This window comes from Typopeltis vanoorti, chromosome 18 (assembly GCF_054136105.1).
Source record: "Typopeltis vanoorti isolate ZY-2024b chromosome 18, IOZ_Tvanoo_1.0, whole genome shotgun sequence".
Lineage (NCBI taxonomy): Eukaryota > Metazoa > Arthropoda > Arachnida > Uropygi > Thelyphonidae > Typopeltis > Typopeltis vanoorti.
The window spans coordinates 75,160,798-75,185,221 of NC_143566.1; the positions used below are offsets into that span (position 1 = coordinate 75,160,798).

Sequence of the window (24,424 nt, forward strand, 5' to 3'; positions counted from 1 at the left end):
ACCTAATGCATTTGGTGTGTGGGGGGATGGGGAGTGCTGCTAATTCTGCCTAGCAAAGGCTTAACAAAATTTTCCATCACAGTATCTAAATGCAAGTCTCTTTCACAGTCAAGTGCTAGGTGGTAAAACTACTAACCAATGCAATATCTTTCTCATTTTATGCTTAAAATGATAGTGGCATCTAACCTTTTCAGGTGTAGGAGGGATTTCAAGTGAAAAGTGATTGGAAATGGTGTCATCAAAATTCAGGAAGGGTGTCATGACAAATCAGGGTAGAACTAAAAATAGAAGTGCTGGTTGGTCAAGTGGATAGTGTTGTCTCCTTCCTCCAACAACTATGAACATATTACAGTGACATTACAATATACCATATCTGTGACACACACACACACACACACAGTTGATTCTCAAATGTTATATATATTAGTTTTCATTTTGATGTGAAAACATTGAAGGTCCAGAGATGAGTGACTAAGACAACATCAGCATCTGGAATGTTGGCTGTGGAGAAAGATTAAAGGAATATAAATTACAGCATTTAATAAATAGGAAGAAAAGGTGATATGATAGAGAAGCTAAGTTAGGGAGGGGATTTTACAGAAGATTAATGCAGAGGGAATTAGAAAACAAGTAGAAGGTGTTGTTGGTGAAGAAGGCTTAAAGGAGTACATTTTTTACTTTACAGAATATATTGTAACAGTTGACTTCTCAAATGTTACATTTAATGCTTGATCAAGCCCATTTAGATACTGTCATCCTGTAGCAAATTGACTTCTTTTACATTCAGTCAGTTCTTCCCCATGTATTTGATTCCTTCTACTGCTCCCGCTCTGGTCATGTTCATGACAGTTCAATTTTAAGCAGATAGGGATCAGAACCATATTCTGCTTCTCTATATAATCTGACATCATCGAAGTGAGCAGTGCTAATCTGTCTTGTAATAATGTAATTCATATTGGATTTTTGCCTTGCTTCTTCAAACTACACAAAGTTATGTATATTTCAATGTTGACAATGTTGGTAATGAATTACCAACCTTAATATCTTAATTGTTTGAAGATATTAAGTAATCTTATACCATTTTTAATGATATAAGATTACTTTCCTTTCCTTTTCTGTTCTCTAAACCTGCCTAATATTGTTTTCTTCCCTTTGGTATCACTTCTCATTGTCCTGGGATTCTTCTTGGGGGTCCCTTGCCATTTAACTTATTTGTTAATGATATTTCATGTGGATTGATTGGGGATCTTCAGTTGTTGATGATGTAAAGTTGGGGAGAATTATAAGGAGCATTGCTGATGCTAATTCCTTTCAGAAAGATTTTAATAGAAAATATTAACTTGGACAAATGAGCAGGGTAGTAGTTTCAATATTAATAAATGCAAGATATTGTATTTTGGAATGCAGACACGTAAGGTTGTATACTATACTGATGGAACTATACCACAGGAAGTGGATGAAATTCAAGATCTAGAAGTGATAGTTGACAGTAGACTGAAGTTCAGAGAGCATATTGCAAGTGTTGCAGATCGTATATCTGTTATGAAAGGAAGTGCACTGATATGTTGGGATAAGGAAGTGGTTGTGACACTGTATAAAGCACTGGCCAGCCACACTTGCACCATTGTGCTCAGATATGGTTACTTAGTTTTCATTTTGATGTGAAAACATTGAAGGTCCAGAGATGAGTGACTAAGACAACATCAGAATCTGGAATGTTGGCTGTGGAGAAAGGTTAAAGGAATATAAATTACAGCATTTAATAAATAGGAAGAAAAGGTGATATGATAGAGAAGCTTAAGTTAGGGAGGGGATTTTACAGAAGATTAATGCAGAGGGAATTAGAAAACAAGTAGAAGGTGTTGTTGGTGAAGAAGGCTTAAAGAATATATTGTTAATGCAGGGAGTGTTAAGGATTTTAAGGTTCAATATGATTTGTAAGTTGAATGAATCTTCCACAGTAAGTATGCAGTACTACTATGCAGACTCCATGGAAAGCGTGATATATCCAAGAGCATTTTCTTTGCCTCTACTCCAGTCATTTGTATGCTGATGCTCTTAGAGAATACAGAAAAAAAAAAAAGCAAAATATTTAAAAAAAAGTGTGAGATCAAAAGTGCTGTGTAAAACTAATAAACTAAAGTTGTGGGAAGACTTTGGTAAGAACATAGAAAATAAATATCAGATAGATAGCAAAATATTCTGGAGACTGTTGAAAAAGTTTAGAAATAGAGGAAAGAGTAAAATTATATATAATGATAAAGATGATATGAAAACTGAAGATAAAGATATCTAGATGTGTAAAGGCAGCTGGAGTAACTAGAAATACTCCTAAGCATACACATCCATACCATAAAATATCAAGGAGTAAAAATAACTTGATAGTGTAGTTCAGTTGTTGTTCATAATACTGCGCTCCGCTCTCAGTTAGGAGAACTACTAGCAACAGCAGTGGTGGATTTGCTAGTGGTTCATTCCAAAATATGAAGCCATGTGCCAATATTGATATATTTATTATTATTTTTGGTAATCTCCATGGAGTCAACAGACTCATGGGAGGTCCACTCAACCAGCAACATGTCTATCATAATGAGCGTTAAAGTTATTTATACTACCTGCATTCACAATGTACTCCAATAATGCATTCCACTCCATTCAAAGCCCATCACACCCTTCTTCACCACATCTTTAAACAAACTTCCAGGGATGGCCTCTCATTTTTCCCATCTTAATAGCCACTCGTTTTATAATTCCTTCTGTATTAATGTGATGAAATCCATTAACTAACTTGAAGGTCTCAATCATATCTCCTCTTTTTCTCCTATCCACCAACCTCTGTAATCCACATTTCCTCAGACACTCTTCATTGCCACAACTCCAGAGTCCTGATATCACTCTGATCATTCATCTTTGGGTATTCTCTAGTGTTTCCATAATGACCAAATCATATTGTGCTCAGATGACCAAATCTGAGCATAGTCCATATGTGGTCTGACCAATGCCTTATATAAAGGCACCACCACCTCCTTATTCCTACATGTCGGTGTACTTTTTATCATTGCAGCAATACAATGCACAGTCTTTGCAACACATGCAATGTGCCCTCAGAACATGGAACCATTGCTTCAAGATCCCGAAACTCCTAATAGCTTGCATTTATTAATATTACAACTGTAACCCCATTCATTTGTCCAAACTAAAAGTCTATTCAAATCTTCCTGTAGATAATTAACATCAGCACTATTTCTAATAATTCTACCTAGGCTTTCCATCATTAGCAAATATTTGAGGATATCCAGTCAATCCATATTGAAATATCATTGAGAAATAAGTTAAACAGTAGGTCCAAAGAACAGAACCCTGAGGCACACCATTAATCACTTTCCTTTTTTGAGACACTGCTTCATTATACACAATTTGCTAGTATTATTCAGAGAGCCAGTCTGTGATCCATCTAACCAACATACTATCTATTTCTATCCTCTGTAGCTTGTACCACAGTTGGTGTGGTACAACTATGTGGTAATCTATCAAATGCTTTTGCAAAGTCCAAGAATATCACTGTATATGATGCTCCTTTATCCAATGCATTTGTCACCTTATCATAAAACATAAGCAGATTGTTAAAACTAGAACTGCCCTTCATAAACCCATGCTGACTATCATAGAGAATCTTATTCCCATCAACTCAGTCTTGCATTCTATTTCTAACCAATTTTACCAACACTTTGATCACAACTGCAGATATATTGACTGGTCTGTAATTGGAAACTTCTGTTCTCAATCCATGCTTGTGGAGAGGTATTATTTTGCCCTTCTTTCCGTTCCTTAGAAACCTTCCCACTGCAAGACTTTCATTAAATAACCAGGACTAGGGCAAAGCTAACTCTTTTGCACATTCTTTAAAAATACATGGTGATATGTCATCCATTCCAAAAGTCTTATTAACATCTAACCCAAAGCAACATTTAATATACCTCTGATTCTTTCACCTTTAATTCTCGTAATTCTTGCCTCTCGTCTACATGTTGCATAGCATCATTCACACTGCTATGAAATACACTGATGAAGTGTTCATTAAATAATTTCACTATATCATTTGCTACAGTTACTCTGCAACCATAACTATCCACCAGTATCAGTGTGCCATAATTATTTTTCCTCTTGCTTGTCAGATAGCAGAAAAATTCTCTTGGATTAGCTTTGATCTGACTGGCCAATCTCCTCTTATATTCTACTTTCTTTTTTAACCATGCTTGTCACTTTTCTGGCCTGCACTTTATTTCTTCATGCATCTGTGGAGAGGTATAATACAAACTATATTGTATTTCCTCCATAACAACTTCTTTTGTAACACTGCTTGCTTGATTTTGCAATTCATCCATCTCACTCCTACTCTATTTATTCGCTAATTGTCACATTGTTTTGGACAAATTTTCCAAGAGAAAAGTTGTTCAAAACAATGTGACAATATGGTATAAATGGACCATTGTACCTATACAGTTTTTATTTAAGTTGTAAGTCAGCAGTTAAAATTAATTTGATGTAAAATCAGGTGTTAGACAAGTGCACAACTATCACTGTTCTTATTTATCATCTATATGGATTGCATTATGAAGGAAAGTGGCATTAAACCTGATATTAAAATTGGAGATTTTAATCTGTGTTCTAAATTTATGCAGGTGATGTTATACTCCTAAATAAATCCAGTACAAAATTGCAGGATTGCTTAACTAAATTGATAACTGCTGTTATCAATTAAATTAAATAAACTGTTAACAGCAGTTATTGATTATCCTTAAGGCATGGAAAGCAGAAAAAAAAAACATGAAAATAGTGAGGAATATAGAAAATTTCAACTGCATTCTATGTTTTTAATTTAAAATAAAAACAAGCATTTTCCATTCAAGTAAAACATTTCAGCTATTTAGGCACAAATGATTTAGTGAAGATTCTTGTTATATTCCCATGATTTCCTAACTATCTGTCAAAACCTAGCTTGTCTTGTTCTTCTCCAGATTTCTTGTCAACTATCATCAAATTATTATAAGCCTGTTCTCAAACATACTTGCATAAATCTTACTAGGAACATTGAGGGAAATTCTCTGCAATTCTTACATTTATTTTTATTTCCATTTTTATAGATAATATGAAAGCTCTACTCCAATCCTTTGAAATTCAACCTTCCGACCACCTACTGAATTATGCAATGCAGTCACTCTCATTTTTTTGTTTACTTCAATACTTGAGCATTTCTGGTCAAATATCATCTACTCCACCTCCCTCCCTTCCCACATTTCAGGTGTTTGATTGCTAAGTAAACAAACCACCACAACTCACAGAGCAACAAATGATCTCCAAATCATTCTTTGACGTGACTCGGATAACCTTGTCAATTTCAACACCTGCAAAACACAGTTCTGCCTTATTTCCCACAAAAAAAGAGCCATATTATCCCAGCCTTACCTTTGACAACACCCAAATTGCTAGGCAAGATGACATCTCTTTCTCTCCTTGGGATTACCTTGACATCAAGACTCTTGACATAACAACTGTTGTCTAAAATTTAGGATTCCTCTTTCATTCAAGACATTACTTTACCCCCAAACAACTATTAACCTGTATAAATCACAAATTTCCCATCCGTTGAGTGCTGCTCACACACACACATTTGAGGAGGGGCCTAAAAGCTCTCTAAAAATACTCAATGCAATGCAGAAGAGAGCAGTCAGACTGATTAATGACTCATCTCTTACCAGTTCTCTCCAACCACCCTCACACAGGCATCTTGTACCTACTGAATGCATCTTCTATAGATATTTCCATAGTTAATATTCATCAGAACTATCATCAATAATTCATCTATATGGATTCTGTCTCTCTCCCTACCCTCTGTCTCTCTCCCTACCAAATCCACTGAAACACATGCAGCTAACCCTCAACACCCCTTCACAATTGGCCTCCATACTCACAGAACAAGTTTCTTGGGATTTCTCATCCTCTTGAGAGGAAGATTCTCTTCGTCCCCCCCACTTTTCCACAGCATAGGAACATAGGAATGAAGAAGGAAGAGAAACTTGTTCTCTGAGTATGGAGTTTGACTGTGAAGAGATGTTGGGTGGTAGCTACTTGTGTTTCAATGGATTTGGTAGAGAAAGAGGGGGGGGGGGGATTATTGATGATAGTTCTGATGAACATTTACCATAGTAATATCTATAATGCAATCCATATAGATGATAAATAAGAGTGGTCATAGTTGTGCACTTGTCTCAAACCTGATTTACATCATATTAATTCTAACTGTTGACTTATAAACTTACAACTTAAATAAAAATAGTTTCCCTAGGAATACAATGGACAGCTCTTCACATCTAATGTGAACAAGTTCATCATTTTCCAATTCTCTTCCTATACACAGTACTAACAAACTGTAGGTTGACCAACCAACTTCGTTTGTGAGCCCAACATAATGAAAAAAAAAAAGTACTGATATATACTCATGGCTGCATTCATCTTGAATAATTTTCCACTTTTTATTTAACCAGTTTTTCAAAGTAATTATTCCAAATATACGGGGTGCTTAAGGCTCAAAGCTATATAACTGAAAGGAGACCTCCACATAGCCTTTAAAGGAATGCATAGAACTGATCAGGGCTTCTGACCAAATGTCTAGTCCTCACCTTCTCATGGTTCACCTTGTTACCTGGATACTGAACGAATGAGGATGGGCTGGCAATTTGGAATTTAGCCAACCAAATTGTATTCTTATTGGCTTAAACCAAAATAAAAAATGATGGTAAAATTTCATGCCAGCTGGGGCATCGCCCAGTTAAACAAAACCCATTGTTTTCGCCAGTGAAACATCGAAAAGTCAGCTACTGGAACAAATCCTAAAACCCACCCTAACTCAACATCACCAGAGTTCAAGATTGGTACTATCAACATAAGAAGCCTGAATGGCAAACAGGAGCTAGCTGAGGAATTGCATAAGTACCAGAACAACATAATAGGGGTGAACGAAATCAAAAAAGGCAAAAACTGGTGAGATCTTTGTGAGCAATAAATACAAAATGTTATATTCAGGCATTAATAATCAAGAAAAAAGGAGTAGCCATAGTATGCAACACTAAATACGAGGCTAATCTTCTTGAATGGCAGCCAGTCTCAAATAGAGTGATGTGGGCAAATATCAAAATGAGGAACTGGACAATGAGAATTATTTGTGCCTATGGTCCCACAGAAGGTTCTACTAAAGTAGAAGTGGAGGATTTTTTTGAGTCTTTAGAGAAAACAACTGACACAATGAAAAAGGAAAAGTTGGTCCTCTTTGGGGATCTAAATAGTACAGTAGGAAGTGATTGTCAGATATACAAAAATATATTGGGGAAATTTGGAGAAAAGAGCAAAGCTAATAATAATGGAATACCTGTTGGATTTCTATTCAGAACATGGACTGGTTATTACTAACACAATGTTCCAACATAAAAATGTGCACAAATTCACATGGAGAGAAGAGGCAAGGAATAAGAAAAGTCTCATTGAGTATGTTATTGTTGAAAGTGATGTTTTCTCATTGGTGCAGGACACCAGAGTGTACAGAGGATTTGAAATCGGAAGTGAATACCATTTAGTCTTGAGCAGGATAAAATTGAAAAGAAGAACACGTAAGAAAGTTTTAAAGCATATAAAAATTGAGCAGCTCTCAGATGTGCTCTGCAGACTAAAATACACAAACATAATTGAAGAAAAAATGAAAGAGTTTGATTACAGGAACCAAACCTTGGAGATTCAGTGGCAAATCCTGAAGAAAACACTGATTGATTCAGCAAGCGATGCATGTGGTGAGGTTGTCTGTAAGGATAGAAAAATCAGAGCTCCATGGTGGACACAGGAAGTTAAAGAGGCAGTAAAAGAAAAGAGGAGAGCATATCAAAAGTTCCTAGTAAATAAGTCAGCTTATGCTCTAAGAGCACAAGCTAACACTGTGTAAAACTAGCTAAACAAAAGTCATGGGACGACTTTGGTAAGAACATAGAAAATAAATATCAAGAAAGTGGCAAGATATATTATTATTATTATTATTATTATATTCTGGAGGTTATTGAAGAAGCTCAGAAATGGAGGAATGAGTGCTGTAAAAGGAATTAGAGATGATAAAGGTGACATGAAAACAGGAGCAAAAGATATCCTTGAAGTAATTACTTCGAAAAATGGCTAAATGAAACAAGCAGTGATGACAGCACAGTGGTAAAAAACACTGACCAGGCATCAGTCAGGAATATATATCCATACTTGAAGTAGAAAAAGTCATTAAAAGCCTGAGATGTGGAAAGGTAGCAGGAGTAGATGATATTCGATCAGAAATGCTCAAGTATGGAGGTATAAAAGTCTTACAGTGGCTGCACTGCATAGTTCAGAGGGACGAACTCCAGGTGATTGGAGTAGCTCTCATAGTATCCATATATAAAAAGGGAAATAAAACTGAATGTGAGAATTACATTCAGAGATATTTCCCTGAGTGCTCCTGTAAGATTTATGCAAATATACTTCTTGAGAAATGGTTGAGAAGGATTGTGGAAGAGAAGCTTGGTGAAGAACAAGCTGGATTCAGGCCAAATAGAGGCTGTTAGGATCAGATTTTCACTTTACGACAGATAGTTGAGAAATCATGAGAAAAGATCTGTATTTAAGTTTTGTACATCTGGAAAAGGCATATGACAAGTTGCCAAGAGAGAAGCTATTCAATATGCTACATTTATATTCAATTCTAATTCACCAATTAGAATTGAAGGAAGTACAGGAAGGTGGTTTAATGTTAAATCTGGTCACAGCTCTTTGCTTTATGCGGATGATGTTATATTTCTAAATAAATCTGCTATAAGTCTGCAAGATTCCCTGACTAAAGTGAATTACTGTTGTAATGGATATGGTATGAACGTCAGCATTAAAAAGACAAAGTCAATGAACACAGGCATTGAAAATATCAACTACACTGTGAACGGAAAACCTGTGGAACAAGTAAAACATTTTAGCTACTTAGGCACGATTTTTAGTGAAGATGGTAAACTAAATATGGAAATAGACAACAGAATCAACAAAGCTGGTATGGTAGGAAGTCAGTTGAATAAATTCATATGAAATAAGAGAGAAATTAGTCGGAACACTAAATTAGCTGTATACAAGACAGTGTTCAAGCCAATTTTAACTTAAGGATCTGAGAGCTGTGTAAGAAGTAAAACACTTATCCAAAGACTAGAGACAGCATATATGAGAGTTCTGAGAAAGATTAGGGAGCAGGAACAGATAGCATCAATGGCAATATCATATTAAAAACAAGGATATTAGGAAAGAACTTGACATGATCAGCATCAAGGAATGCGTCAGCAGCTAATCTCAGGTTTTAAAGTCACTTAAAACAGAATGGAAGAGGAAAGATTAGCAAAACAAGTGTTCTCTGCCAGGTTAGCAGGAAAAAGACTCAGAGGAAGACCAAGATATAGGTGGATTTATACAGTAAAAAGTGCCTTAAAAGATAGAAATATAAGATCTGATAATGTTGGAGTCTTGACAGGTAATAGCCTGATTTGGAGGAAAATTGTAGATAGGAAGTTTGTAATGATGTAATTTTTTATGTGGTACTATTATATACTGTACACCCTTTGAGGGTATATATCAGGAATTTGATGATGATGATTATTATTATTATTCCAAATACAGCATCTGGGATATATCTTCCATTTTTGTCACCTTTATCATCTTGGGTTAATTTTAAAATTTGTAAGCTTTTTTGGTCTCCAGCACATTTTGCTGCCTTTCTGATATTTATTTTAGATTTTGAAGTCTTCTCAAACTTTAGTTTTGCTACCTTTGCCCACTGATTTGGTTTCTTACATTTTTGTCTGTATTTTTTTATGGTAGCATTTTTCATAGTATAGTACACATACCTCTAGGGCAGTGCTTCCTAAACTTATGGATGTAAAGGCCCCCTTGGAAAAATTAAAATATTTCACGGCCCCCATCGAAAAAAAAAATCATAATACAGATATATATATATATATGATCGTAATATTTATTGTAATTATATTCAATACAAAACATACACAGCGAATATTGCAAAAATCAAATGCAAATATTAATTTTTAGCATCTTACATACACATTTGACATGGCACACTTAGTATTAAAACATTTAAAATTTGTTTTCATTATTTCATGAAAACAAATTTTAAATGTGTTTAAAATTTGTTTTCCAAGTTTTAAACACATATAAACAAATGTGTTTAAAACTTGAAACCCCTCAACAAACCTGATGGCCCCCAAGGGAGCCACGGCCCATAGTTTGAGAAGCGCTGTTCTAGGGAATATGCAAGAAATGTGGCATGTTTTAAAAAATTCTTGTTACCCATTTTTTTTACTTTTATATTTTTTATTTTTGTCTGCATATTGCTGCAGATAAGTGGGTCTATTCTATAATTAATTTTTCAATAACTAAAAAACCTAAAGGAAGTTTTAAAAAATTTTTATCGTGGCAAGTATCAGTTGACTTCTGTTAGGGCTGTGTCTGGTTATTGGCATGATCATGTTTTAACTACGTGGTTTGAACTGTTTGCATTAAAGTTTAAATTCAGATAGTTCAAATCCCATGGGTCGGAACCCTCCACTAAATTTTATTAATCTGATTAAACTTCTGTTATTATTGAAAATTTACATTTCATACTATTTGCTTTGATTGTAATATATTGGATTCATATAATTAAAAATGTATTTAATAATTTTTTAAAATTTCATATGTGTGATTTATTATAATGCAAATGTTAAAAAATAAATATCTTTATAATTATTTGTGTTTGAATTAAATATTATAACTTTTCCCAAATTGCCACTTAAGAGGGGATTTGTTAATGTTACTAACAATTCAAAAGTTGTATGTGGGTACTGTAAGTTTGAGAAACACTCTTTTCAGATATCTGCTGATTTACTTGCCAGGGATTTTTGATATGCTTTCTTCTTTTTCAGAACTACCTCTTTCACTTACTTCCACCATGGAGTTCTGAATATTCTGTCCTTGACAGCTTCAACACATATCTTTCTGGTTGAATTAACCAATGTTTTTCTTCAGTGTCTGCCATTGAGTCTGTTTTGATTATTATTTTCAAACTCCATCAGTTTTCTTCCAATAATATTTGTATACATAAGTCTACAGTTCACCTGTGAAAGATTCTTACCTTTGATTTTTTTTCTTCTTCTTACATCTCCCTCCCTCCTAATATGATACTCAGTTTTATTTTGCTCAGAAACTAAACAGTGATCACTTCCTAGGAATAGAATGCACAGTTCTTCAAATAACCTCCATAGCACAATTAGAAGAACATTAGTACATTGCAGCCTTCAATTGGAAAAGGCCTAAGTTTGATTCTCGTGACAAGAAGAATCTTTATGTAATTTTTTTTTCAGTTGAAGGTGAGTTAGCTGATCACATATGGAAGTAGTAGCAGGGTTTTTTCTTCTGCATACAGACAAATCAGCTTTCAGAACACACGTAATTTACAGACAAAAAGTACTAGTGGTGGTGGTGAGCAGTAGATGGCATTGGTGTAGTGATGATGGTAGTGGCTTTAGTTGGTGGATTAAGTGGTGAAGATGGAGAGTTGTAGAGTAGGTGCCCTCCCTCGATGACTTTAAGACTTCTTTGAGAGTCACGAAATAATAACAACAATAATTCATTACTAAGTCATTTTGCCTCTTCATAAAGCTTTGATAAAATTTAGCTGACCTAGATTATCATGTGCAAATTTGGTTTCCCGGATTCCAAGGGAATAAAGAAGCCGTGGAAAGGGTGCAAAGAAGAGTTACAAAGATTATATCCGGATTATGGGATTTAGATTATGAGGATAGACGATTAAGAGTATGTTGAATGCAGACTCTGGTTAACAACAGAAAGAGTGGTGATATGATAGAGGTCTCTAAAATTTTAAATGGGTGTTATAGCATATCGTCTGATGATGGAAGTTTATTTTTCATTTGGTTAGACTATAATAAATTTAGTTTAATCCTTAATCCAAGTGTAAGCAAACAAAGTTTGCACCCGAAAATATCTTCAGGACTGAGGTAAGGTAGTGCAATACCAGGCAGTTCCGAGCAAAGGTGGACCAAGCTCTCATGACTCCTTGTCTCAGTTCACAGTCGAGAAAGGGAGTAAGAACTAGGTTTTTCTCTCACAGAAGAGTGAGTGGAATAGTTTGCCTTTAGGGGTAGTGAGTGCATCTAGTGTCAATGAATTTAAAGGAAGATATGACAGCTGGTTTGAGTGATTTATAGCTTCCCTCGATGAGTCCTTGACTCCCTGGAGGTCTCAAATAATAATACTAATGTAATGTAAAAAAAGTTCCTCATTTTCCAGTTCTTTCTCTTCCCACAATACAGCTATTCACAATAACATAGCACTTGAAACCTTTCTTATTCCTTGTATCTTCATGAAAATTTATACACATCTTTATGTTAGAGCATAGCTTTGGAGATGACTAGTCCATGTTCTGAACAGATAACTTATCATTATTATTAACTTTGCCCTTTTCTCCAAATTTTTCTAAATACACGAATACCTTGTATAGCGCGGCTTTGAACAATGCGGGTTTTGGACTAACGTGGTTTTTATTATTACACTTATCATTATTACACTAACATTGTCAACACTGACTGGTGACTCCCGGGCGCTGCAAGTGACATTCGAGAGCTACGTTTATGCAGTAGTTATTCGACTGGCTCTCACGTAGACACGTTCTTTCCCCGCGGCATTTCATTATTTACGTTAATATTAGTATTTAATATTTTTTTATTATTTAAGTATGAGTGAAAAGAGACAAAAACAAAGAAGACACTGTTGAAGTAACAAAAAAACGCAAGTGGTTGACATTAGAGAAGAAACTGAAATTATAAAATGTCATGAGAATGGCACTTCGTTTGCTGAAATAGCACATGAGAATTCAATGAATGAGTCATCTGTATGAACAATTATTCAGAGCAAAGAAAAGAAAACAACATGGAATGAGCACCACTTCTTATATGTCAAAAGTGATCATGAGAACTCGATCTTCTACAATGGAAAATATGGAACGTTCTAATGATCTGGATTGAAGATTGTAATCAGAAAAATATTCCTTTGAGTCAAATGATAATCCAGGCAAAAGCAACAAGTCTATATAACAAAATAAAAGAAAATGAAAGCGAAAATGAAGGAGGTATACTTCATTTACTTCTTACGAAACTTTTATAGCAAGTCGCGGGTGGTTCTACAATTTCAAAAAGCATATGGGACTCCATAACGTAAGAATCCAAGGTGAAAGCGCAAGTGCAAAGAATTATTCACTGGGAAATAATTCTGCACTAAAACTGCAGAATTATTTCCCAATGAATTGAAGGAGCTTATTGAGAAGGAAGGCTACACAGATGATCAAATTTTTAACGCTGACGAGACTGGCTTGTTCTGGAAAAGAATGGCATTGCGCACATTTCTAGCAGAGAAGGGAAAAAAACACAAGCTGGGTATAAAGTGTCAAAAGACCGATTGACACTTTTACTAGGAGGTAATGCATCAGGTGATTTAAAATTGAAGCCACTGTTAGTGTACAGAGTGGAAAACCCAAGAGCTCTTAAGGGCATTACAAAGAATAATTTATCTGTTCATTGACATTCGAATAAAAAAGCATGGGTGACTTATTCAATTTTTTTCGAAGACTGGTTTAAAACTTGTTTTTGCCCTGAAGTTAAAAGCTATTGTCAAAAGAATGATATTCCTTTCAAAAATTTTGCTTTTATTAGACAATGCGCCAGGCCATCCAACTCTATTGACTGACTTAGATGAAAATGTCAAGATTCATTTTTTCCCTCCAAACACAACATCAATTCTGCAGCTGATGGATCAAGGCATTATCTCCACTTTCAAGGCTTACTATTTAAGACGAACTTTTGCTCAAGCTGTTAAAGCTGCAGCAGAAGAAATTCTTGGACTTTGAGTGAATTTTGGAAGAAATTTAACATAAAAGATGCCATTGAAAATATTTATGAATCTTGGCAAGAGGTGACTCAAAGCAACATGAGAGTCGTATGGCATAATATCTTGTTGCATTGTTCAAAGGAATTTGTTGCCTTTGCAACACAGAAAGAGGAAATCTCAACAAAAATTTTGCAGATGGGCAAAGATCTTGGTTTTACAAGTTTAGATTGTAACAATGTGAGCGAATGTATTGATTCTCATTCAAATGATCTGGATGATGAAACCCTTTTGGAGTTGGAACAACAACAATGAGCCTATGAAGCAGAAGAAGATGAAGATGACCCCACTGATGTCATGGTTGAAGAATTTTCCTTTCCTGACCTTTCAACTTTTGTGAGAAAAATCAACAAAGCTTCCGACTTTCTCATAAATGCAGACCTGAATTTGGAAAGAAGCATCAAAGTAAGACAAAGTCTCAATAATGCCATCAAATGCTACAGAGATCTAGTACTTGAAGAAGACAAGGATGGTTCAACGAACACTAAAAGACTACTTTAGTAAAAAGTAAATTACTGTATGCTAAAATTGAAGCAATATTTGTTTTGTTTTCTACAACTTTTATATCAGTTTAAAAGGATTTTATTTGTTATTTAGTTAATAAAAATAACATTTTTTTTTTTCATTTTTAAACATGTTTATTATCCTAAATTTTTGTAATAAACAAATTAAATTGAAAACCTTTATAAATAGACCTCGAACAACATGGTTTTGCATAGCGCGGACGCTTCTTGGAACCAATTAACCATGCTATACAAGGTATTCCTGTACATTTCTATATGTTTGATATTTATTTCCTGCTCTACTGTTTAGACTTCCAACAAGGACTAAGGGATCTTTTTTCTTTATACAGTAAAACCTCGTTTTTACGTTCCTGCAATTTACGTTTTCCTGCCATTTACGTCATTTTCCATTGGTCCTGTTCTTAAAGCCTATTCTTACGATATATTGTTTTCCCGCCATTAACAACTTGATGTGGACGTTATTTCCCGTGATTTGCGCTTTTTCTCGGGTAGCAATACTGGTTTTCGAATTTCCTCTCATTCAAATCGATTTCTGTGGAAATCTGCGCATTTCTGTTCCCAGATGGCGTTGCTTTCGGCTGTAGTTTCATTTCCACCATCACGGTGACTTGCTCGCTTGCAGCAGTAATGGAGTGATGAGCGATACTGTGATTTTTCAATCACAGTACGAATTGATATTGCAGAATTTCTGCTGCATAATTTAGCGTATGATAGTTGCTTTCAAGTTGCGGTGGTGGATGATCCATGGAGAAAACAGACAAAATGTATTTTGGTAGAAGAAAAGATGGCAATTCTGTGACGTGTAGATTGGCATGCTGGAACATGTGTTCATTTAGCAAAAGATCTTGGATTCTCCGTATCCACCATCACGGTGACTTGCTCGCTTGCAGCAGTAATGGAGTGATGAGCGATACCGTGATTTTTCAATCACAGTACGAATTAATATTGCAGAATTTCTGCTACATAATTTAGTGTATGATAATTGCTTTCAAATTGCGGTGATGGATGATCTATGTTAGTAACATGAAGAAAAAAGACAGAAAATGTATTTCGGTAGAAGAAAAGATGGCAATTCTGCGACATGTAGATTGGCATGCTGGAACACGTGTTCATTTAGCAAAAGATCTTGGATTCTCCGTATCCGCTTTGTACACAATAGTAAAAAACAGGTCAAGCATTGAACTCAATGCAAAGCAATCTGGTGCTATGTCAAGAAAACGAAAATATATCCGGACATTGACATACGATGAATTGACGAAACTTGTGGCAGAGTGGTTTGTTTCTACAAGAGCGTTGGGTATTCCAGTCGATGGTACTATACTCTGAGCAAAGCCCTTGAATTTGCAGCGAGGTTGGGGATTAATGGTTTTACTGGGTCAAATGGATGGATTGATCGTTTCAAGACTCGTCACAATATTGTGTATAATCAAGTGTGTGGAGGAAGTAAAGATTATTATTCAGGACTACAAACCGAAAAATATTTTCAATGTTGATGAAACTGGGCTCTTTTATAACATTCTGCCAAGTAAAACATTGTGTTTTAAAGGAGGGTAACTTTAAACAGTTACCCTCAGCAAGCTGGTAACTGTTTTGCTCATGGTCAATGCTGATGGATCAGAAAAATTACCTCCACTGGTAATTGGTAAATTTAAAAAGCCAAGGTGTTTTAAGAACGTGAAAAATCTGCTTACTAAGTATGATGCCAACAGCATCTTCACATCCACCATGCATGCTCTGGATTCTAAAATGGGGGCAAATCACCACAAAATACTACTACTACTGCTAGACAAATGTCCTGCACACCCTGAAGATCGGCAGCTCAAAAACATTAGATTAGTGTTCTTTCCCCCTAATTGTACAAGTGAGCTTCAGCCATAAGCTCTGGGCATCATCCATGCATTTAAATGGAAATATGGAAAAATGCTTGTTGAAAAAACTGTGTTTATGTATGATAATGGTATGGACCTAAAACAAACGATCATATCAATCCTTGATGCCATGCATTATGTGGCCAAAGCATGGTTGCATGTTACTCCTGAAACCATATCCAACTGTTTCCGGAAGGCAGGAGTTACGTTTGTGGAAGAGGAGGAACAACTACAGGAGGAAAAAGAAGAGATGTCAGAACCCAAGAACTGGTATGTGATGGATGAGTCTTTTTCATTTCAAGACTATGTTGATGCTAGTATGATCACATCAATGGTACCAAGTGTAGAAGACATCCTTTCCAACCACCTTGGCGAAGAAGAAGAGGAAGAAGTGGTTGAAGAAGACTGTGATCAAGAACCTACCGTCCCTACTAGTAAAGAAGAAATGGAAGCTATCTCTGATTTGAGGCAGTATATTGCAAGTGCATCAGGAGACGATGGGGCATTTAATGCCTTATACACTGAGGAGAAGCAGATGGAACTTATAGGAGTGCAGAAAAAGCAAAAACAATCAACAATTAAAGATTTTTTTTAAAATAGATAAATGTAAGTAATTGTAAATTCATTTATTTTCAGTTATTACAAAATCTAGTATGTAGACTCATGTATTAGCAGTAAGCCATCTTTTACCCTTTTTTTAATTTTTTTTTGCATTTCCTGCTATTTACACTTTTTTCCATCGTTCCCCTGGAAAGTGTAAAAAAAAGGAGTTTTACTGTATTAGCTTCTTTCTCCAATGACAAAAAAATTCCTTCATTCCTTCCTTAGTCAAACTTTCTGTTGGACCATAGGCACAAATAACCCTTTGTACAATTCCCTTGATGTTTCTCCACATAATTCTAATTGATATTTAAGTGTTTGAAGACTATAGCTACTTCTACTTTTCCCTAATCATTATTGTCTGAATATAGTATCTCATAGTTGTTCTTTAAAAGAATGTCATCTGTTTATTATTCTTTGTTTCAGTACACCAATGTCAACATGGTACTTCTACTTCTTTTCTTTTGATGCTTATGTTTATGGTGACTATCTTGAATTCAGGTGATGTTGATTATTTCCTTTGAGCTCTAATAGTGTGTTCTTTTATTCATACAGATTTATTCACACACACTTTTATTCACTAAGACATGCATAGTAAATGCACACTGCATAACAATTATCAGCTTAAATATTGTTTTACCATTTCTCTTTTTTGTTCTCTCCAGCAATGTCCTGGTTACTAGGATGAAATACAAGATAATAAATCTGTTTTTCACATCTGTTGACCATTATTTACTTTATAAAACATGCCCTCTATAATATGTATGTAGGTGTGTGTGTGTGTGTGTGTATATAATGTACAATTATATTATATATATTTAATATACACTTTATACAATGCCCTAAGTATGACAAACTTAGGACATTCTTGGATCAATGTCATGGCATATGAAACTGCAAGGGAGCTGGATGTGAGAAGTAAAGTGTATTTTATATATATATATATATATACACACATGAATGGAAAGGATGATGGGGAGATAGTATGCATCAGCAAATGGAGGGCAAGTAATTATTATGGGTGACTTCAACTACGAGAACATAGATTGGAAGGAGGAAAGGACACACTGGAGGAAGGAAATGGAATTTATGCAGTTACTAAAGAATAAATACCTGAGGTAGTATGTGATGGAATGTACTACTAGGGGTTTTGATAGTTCTGGATCTAGTAATTGCATCAAAGAATTTGTCCATAACCAATATGACCACATTGCCACCAATTGGTGAGAGTGATCATATGGTCTTGACCTGGGAAGTGGTTAAATGTGTGGAATTTTTAGTTAAGAAGGGGGGGTATATATGTGGAATTATAAGGCTGGTAAGTATGACAAACTTAGGACATTTGCTTGGATCAATGTCATGGCATATGAAACTGCAAGGGAGCTGGATATGAGAAGTAAAGTGTTTGAAGGAAGTAATAGCAGACTGCATACCTAGAGTCAGCAAAAAAATCAATGGGAGTTAAATGGACAAATACCATCACCTGTAACTACAAAAAAAAAAAAAAAAATTGTAGAGGGAATTCAAAGAGAAAGGTGACCAGCAAGCACATGAACAGTACAAAGCACAGGCCAGAAAGGTAACTAGCATGGTAAGAAAGGAAAAAACAGAGTATGAAATGAAATTAGCAGTACAGGCCAAAGTTGTTCTTTTGGTATGTTGCAAGTAAAAGGAAGAATGTCCATGGCAGAATGATTTTAATGAATGTTGATGGTAGGGAGGTAACTCAATCGGTTGAAATAGCAGAATACTAAGTGAACACTTTGCAAGAGTATATCATCCAGGTGGTGATATACTCTTGCAGTAATAAGAGAAGTAAAGGCTTATATGAAACTGAGGTAAATGAACTGGAGGTGCATAGCATATTACAGAACTTTGATACCTTGAACCATACAGTTATGGGATTATATGGTATACAAGCTTGAGTTTTACATGAAGGTGCTAGGGAATTGGCAGTACTTTTGACCACATTGTTTAATATAAGTCTCAACTCTGGATTGGTCCCAAGGGGGACAGAAAGAGGGGAAAATAGTTCCACTGCACAAAGGAGGCACCAAGACTGATGTAGCAAATTACTGACCAATCAGCATATCAGGAGTTGTTGTCAAGGTACTCGAGAAGTTGGTCAAGAGCAAAATACAGGAATGGATAGACAGAAATGGGATACTGTATTGTGGGCAACATGATTTTGTGGGTACGTCATGCCGCAGTAACTTGCTCAAGCTTTATAATAGGATAAAGATAAGAGGTTTACAGTGATACTGCTGGACTTTGCAAATGCTTTTGACAGAATATCATATGGAATTCTAATTAATAAATTTCAGCACATGGGGATGGGTGTAAAGTTGATGAAGAGATATCAGAGAGTAGAAGCTAGTTTCAGGAGTAAAGTTTAGTAGAAGACCTGGAACTAGTGGTGTGCCACAGGACTCTGTTCTTGGGCTGCTACTATTTAATTCATACGTCAATGATATAAGAAAGGATCTGAGAGGAACTATTCAATTGTTTGCTGATGATGCAAAATTGACTAGATCAATAGTTAATAAAGATGATGTTAAAATTTTGCAGGATGATTTGGATAAACTGGAAGTCTGGGCAAAGGAGAATGGATGCCAGTTTAATGCGGCAAAGTGTAAGGTTATGCATCTTGAGATGAAAAGATTACCAGCTGTGTACCACATTGATGGAACTGTACTGCAGGATATTGATGAAACCAGGGATTCAGGAGGGGGGGGGGGATTAATGGATAGGGAATTAAAGTTCAGAGGCATTGCAAAAGTGGCTAAAGCAGCCCATCGGATTATGTGGGTATGAAGAATACCCTAACAAGCAGGTTATTATACCTCTTTATAGAGCTTTGGGTAAAATCCCATCTTGACTACTTTGTGCAGATCTGGTCATCTGGATTTTATGGAAATGAGGTGGAAAAGGATCCAGAGGCAAGTGACTAAGATGGCAGCAGGCCTATGGAATGAACCTCATGAGGATAGGTTGAAGATTTGTGGGTTACAGAAATTGATTGACAGACAGAAAAGGGGTGATATGATTGAGACATATAAATTACGAAGGGTTTTTACAAGATTAATACAGAGGAAGTTTTTCAGAATAGGTCTGGTGGTGGATGAGTTCAAAACAAAATACTGCTCAAATGTTGGACAGTGTTTGGCATGATGTTTAGGGCCTCCCTTGATGAGCCTGAGGACTACATAGAGTAGCCGATAATGATAATAATAATATAAATATAAAATATTGTAAATATATCATCATCATCATTAGTGTTCTGTCTCTTGACAGGTCCAATGGTATATCTCAGCAAATTCTCTTCCTTTGATTTCCTCTGTCTCTTGCTTCCTCCTTCATTTCTTGATATCCTCTTGTGCTCATTATATCATCAAGCATCATTAGTCTTCTCCTTCCTCTTGGTCACTTTCCTTCAATTTTCCCTTCTATCATTCTTTTCAGTAGGCTCTCTCCTCTTAAAACATGTCCTATCCAGTTATGCTTTCTTTATCTTATGGTCTTTAGTAAATTCCTTTCTTCTTCAACTCTTTGCAATACTTCTTCATTGGTGATTTTTTTAGTCCACTTTATTTTCTCCATTCTTCTCCATAACCACATTTCAACATTTTAGCCTCTTTCTTCTCAATTGTCCATGTTTCTGATCCATATAAGGTCATACTCCAAATATAACACTTAATAAGCCTTTTCTTTAAATTTTTATTCATTTTATTAATAAACAAATTTTTCTTGCTATAAAATGCATATTTTCCTTTGTTAATTCTTTCTTTTATTTCCATGTCACATTTTCCATTTTCTTGTATTATACTACGAAGGTATTTGTATTGTCTCACTTGCTCTACTCTTTCTCCATTCATCATCACCTTGACACTTCCTGGTTTCCTGGAGACTCTCATCACTTTTGTTTTCTTTGTGTTAATTTTCATACCACGTAAATATATATACAGATAAAATACGTGTGTATACATTTTATTGCCACTACTTTTCTGAAATAAAATTAATGTAATTTTCAGTTAATATTAGATAATTATTGATTTACAGGTAGTCTTCCATCACATCATTCAAGTTCATCAAGTGACAGCATTTTTATTCCTTCAGAGGGTAAGTGAAATACTTTTTAAATATGCATGCATGCATACTTAAAATACAAATAAAATACATGTGTGTACACATTTTATTGCCACTACTTTTCTGAAATAAAATTAATGTAATTTTCAGTTAATATTAGATAATTATTGATTTACAGGTAATCTTCCATCACATCATTCAAGTTCATCAAGTGACAGCATTTTTATTCCTTCAGAGGGTAAGTGAAATACTTTTTAAATATGCATGCATACGCACGCATGCACACACACAGCATGCACTAATTTCTCATTCAAATGATTAAATTTATATCAGAAAATATCCACAATTAGCTAATTTTCTATTCCTATTCCTTCTGTCTCTCTCTCTTCAAACAGTTTATAGATAATTCTACTCGGAATATCAAAATATGTTTAAATTAATTTTTCATGTTTATTACAGATGTGATTTCCAATATTTTGAATTATTAGTCAACTAACTCTTGTCATACCACTTTTCTTAAAGTATCATCTATTTCCACATTTAATTTGCATTTCAATAGAAATTGTACATAAATTATAATGAAATGTTCTACTTGTTTAATAGGTTTTTCATTGAGAAAATGGTTGATGTATTTGTCTTTTTATTGTTGATTTTACAGCAGTTGTTCATTTTAGTTATCCAGAAAATTTGTTCTTGATTTAATGAGGAATATAATATTTGCATAAAGTAAAGAGCTGAGGTTAATATTTCTAATTTTGATATCAGCTATAACATGACCACTTTCCTTCATAATGTGATACAGGTAGACAATAACAGTGAAGACAGCATGCACCATTGTTTCAGACCCAATTTTACATCAAACTATCTTCTTGTTCCTCCTTCAAGTTTAAGTGTTGATTTACATCTTATATATAGGCTATATTTTGCTTGTATAATGGAGTCATAGACTCATTGTGGGAGGTCCCCTCAATCAGCAACATGTCTATCATATTGAACTTTGAGATTATTTACACTCACTGCATTCACGATGCACTCTGGCAATGCATTCCACTCACCAACAACTCTCCATGTCAAACATCTACTTCTTACACCTGTCTTTACGGCATCTCTATACAACTAAAATGAACTTATAACTAAAATTGAACATACCAGGGAATGGTCTCTCGTATATCTCATCTTAATGTCCACTTTTTTTTAATATAATTTCTTCTGTATTAATCTGTAGAATCCCTTAACTAACTTTAAGCTCTCTATCATGTCTCCTCTTTACATCCTATCGACCAAACTCTGTAATCTGCATTCCCTCAACCACTCTGCATAACCAGCTATTCAAATCTTCCTGTAGGGATTTATCATCAGTAATACTCCTGATAAGTCATTAACAAATAAGTAAACAGTAGGGACCCAAGAACAGAACCCTGAGGCATGCTACTGGTCACTTTCCTCTTTTGAAACATTGCTTCAGCATACACAGCTTGCTGGTGTCATTCAGAAAGCTAATCTTCAATCTATCTAATCAGTCAGTTATCCAGTCTTCTGCAGCTTATACACTAATCTGTCATTTGGTAGTCTCTCAAATGCATTTGCAAAGTCCAAGAAACTTACCGTATATGAATTTTCCTTATCTGACACATTTGTCACATTATCTTAAAATGTAAGTAGATTTCTGAAGTTACAGTGTTAGAGGAGCTTTTTCTCTTGACACACCATATCATTGTCTTTTCCAGATCTACAAAACCTAAATATAGTTTCTTGTTATATACCATGATTTCTCAATTATTTAAAGTAAAAATTTGACCCCAAAACCATATTTATAGAAAAGTTGTCAGTGCAGATGTTTCCTTCTAGGATGTTTCTCTTCCACAATTTTTCATAGCCCCATCTGCATGCATTAATCATACATGAAATACTTAGTAGGAAAGAAACATCTCTGTATTCTCACATTGTTTTATTTATCCTTTTATAGATGGGTAGTACTGAGAGCTCCAAACCAATCATTCAGAATCTGACTTCTAACAAGGCCTTTTGCATTATGTTATGTAGCCATTATAAACTTTTCACTCAATATTTGAGCAGTTTTATGTAAAAAAAAGTAGCTAAACAAATATCACAGAAGATAAATATCAGAAAGTTGACAAAATGTACTGGAGGCTATTGAAAAAGCATAGAAATGGAGGAAAATATTGTAAAAGGAATAAGAGATGAAAAAAGGTGACATAAAAACTAAAGATAAAGATATTCTGATTATATGAGTAATTTGCCAGCCTGGTTAGTAGAATGTCTCCACAATCCAACCAAATAGGCTGTTGATTTTGAATCCCATAGTACTAATGTATGTTAGAACTACACTCTTTCATTGGTGAGATTTACATTAAACAAAAAAAAATTACCTTGAAAAAAATCATGTATTCTATCTGCCTTTCCACATTTCAGTTTCCTAAAGCTGTTTTCTTTATCATACATTAATACCATGGGATTCAAAATCCACAGCCTATTTATTGGTTTGATTGTGGAGACACAATTCACTCTGCCATATATTTTTTCATACATCCAGAATATTTTTACTTTTTATGTCACCTTTATCATCTCTTATACTTTCCTCAATTTCTAAGCTTTTTCAATAGCCTCCAGTACATTTTTTCCAGCTTCATGATATTTATCTTCAATGACATTTGTTTAGCTATTTTACACATAATGTAGTTTTCTTACAGCTTTTCTTTATAAGAAAAATTAAGAAAACTAAGTATGCTGACTTGCTTGCTAGAAACTTGTGATATGATTACTTCATTACTTCCTTTCCAGAAATGTCTCTTTTAACTTTTTAGTCCATCATAAACTTTTGATTTTTCTACCCTTGAAGACAGCTTCACCAAATGCTTCCCAGCTGTATTATTTTTTCTCTCATGATATCTGTGTGTGTGTGTGTGTGTGTGTGTGTGTGTGTGTGTGTGTGTGTGTGTGTGTGTAGTTTTTCTGCTATCTCTCTTATCGATCATCTCTTTTTCATCAATGCTTAATGGATGTTCTTATTTCTTGTGTTCTCTGTACATGTGAATTTTTGTATATGTTGGAATACATAAGGATATACAAAATTTTTAATAATTCAAATGATCTATTCTTTTCTGGTGCTGTAATCTTTATTATATTTCCCTACTAAGTGTTCCTGTGTTAATATCTAATTCATGCCCTGAATAGAAATCCAGCTGATACTTAACCATTATTATTATTAGTAGTAGTCTTTTCTCTTTCTCTCTTTCCAGAGTGCATACTTGTCCTGGAGCAGACTGTGGTACAGAC

At 34.8% G+C, this 24,424-nt stretch overlaps 1 protein-coding gene across 1 annotated transcript in view; it reads left to right on the top strand.

Annotated features, from left to right (window-relative positions):
* Positions 1-24,424, top strand: part of LOC150096813 (uncharacterized) — a 184,003-nt gene that overhangs the window by 98,254 nt on the left and 61,325 nt on the right. The window contains exons 8-9 of the mRNA XM_090408185.1: positions 21,101-21,160; positions 21,306-21,365. Coding sequence (XP_090264311.1) covers positions 21,101-21,160; positions 21,306-21,365 — 120 coding nt within the window. The remainder of the gene's footprint in view (positions 1-21,100; positions 21,161-21,305; positions 21,366-24,424) is intronic.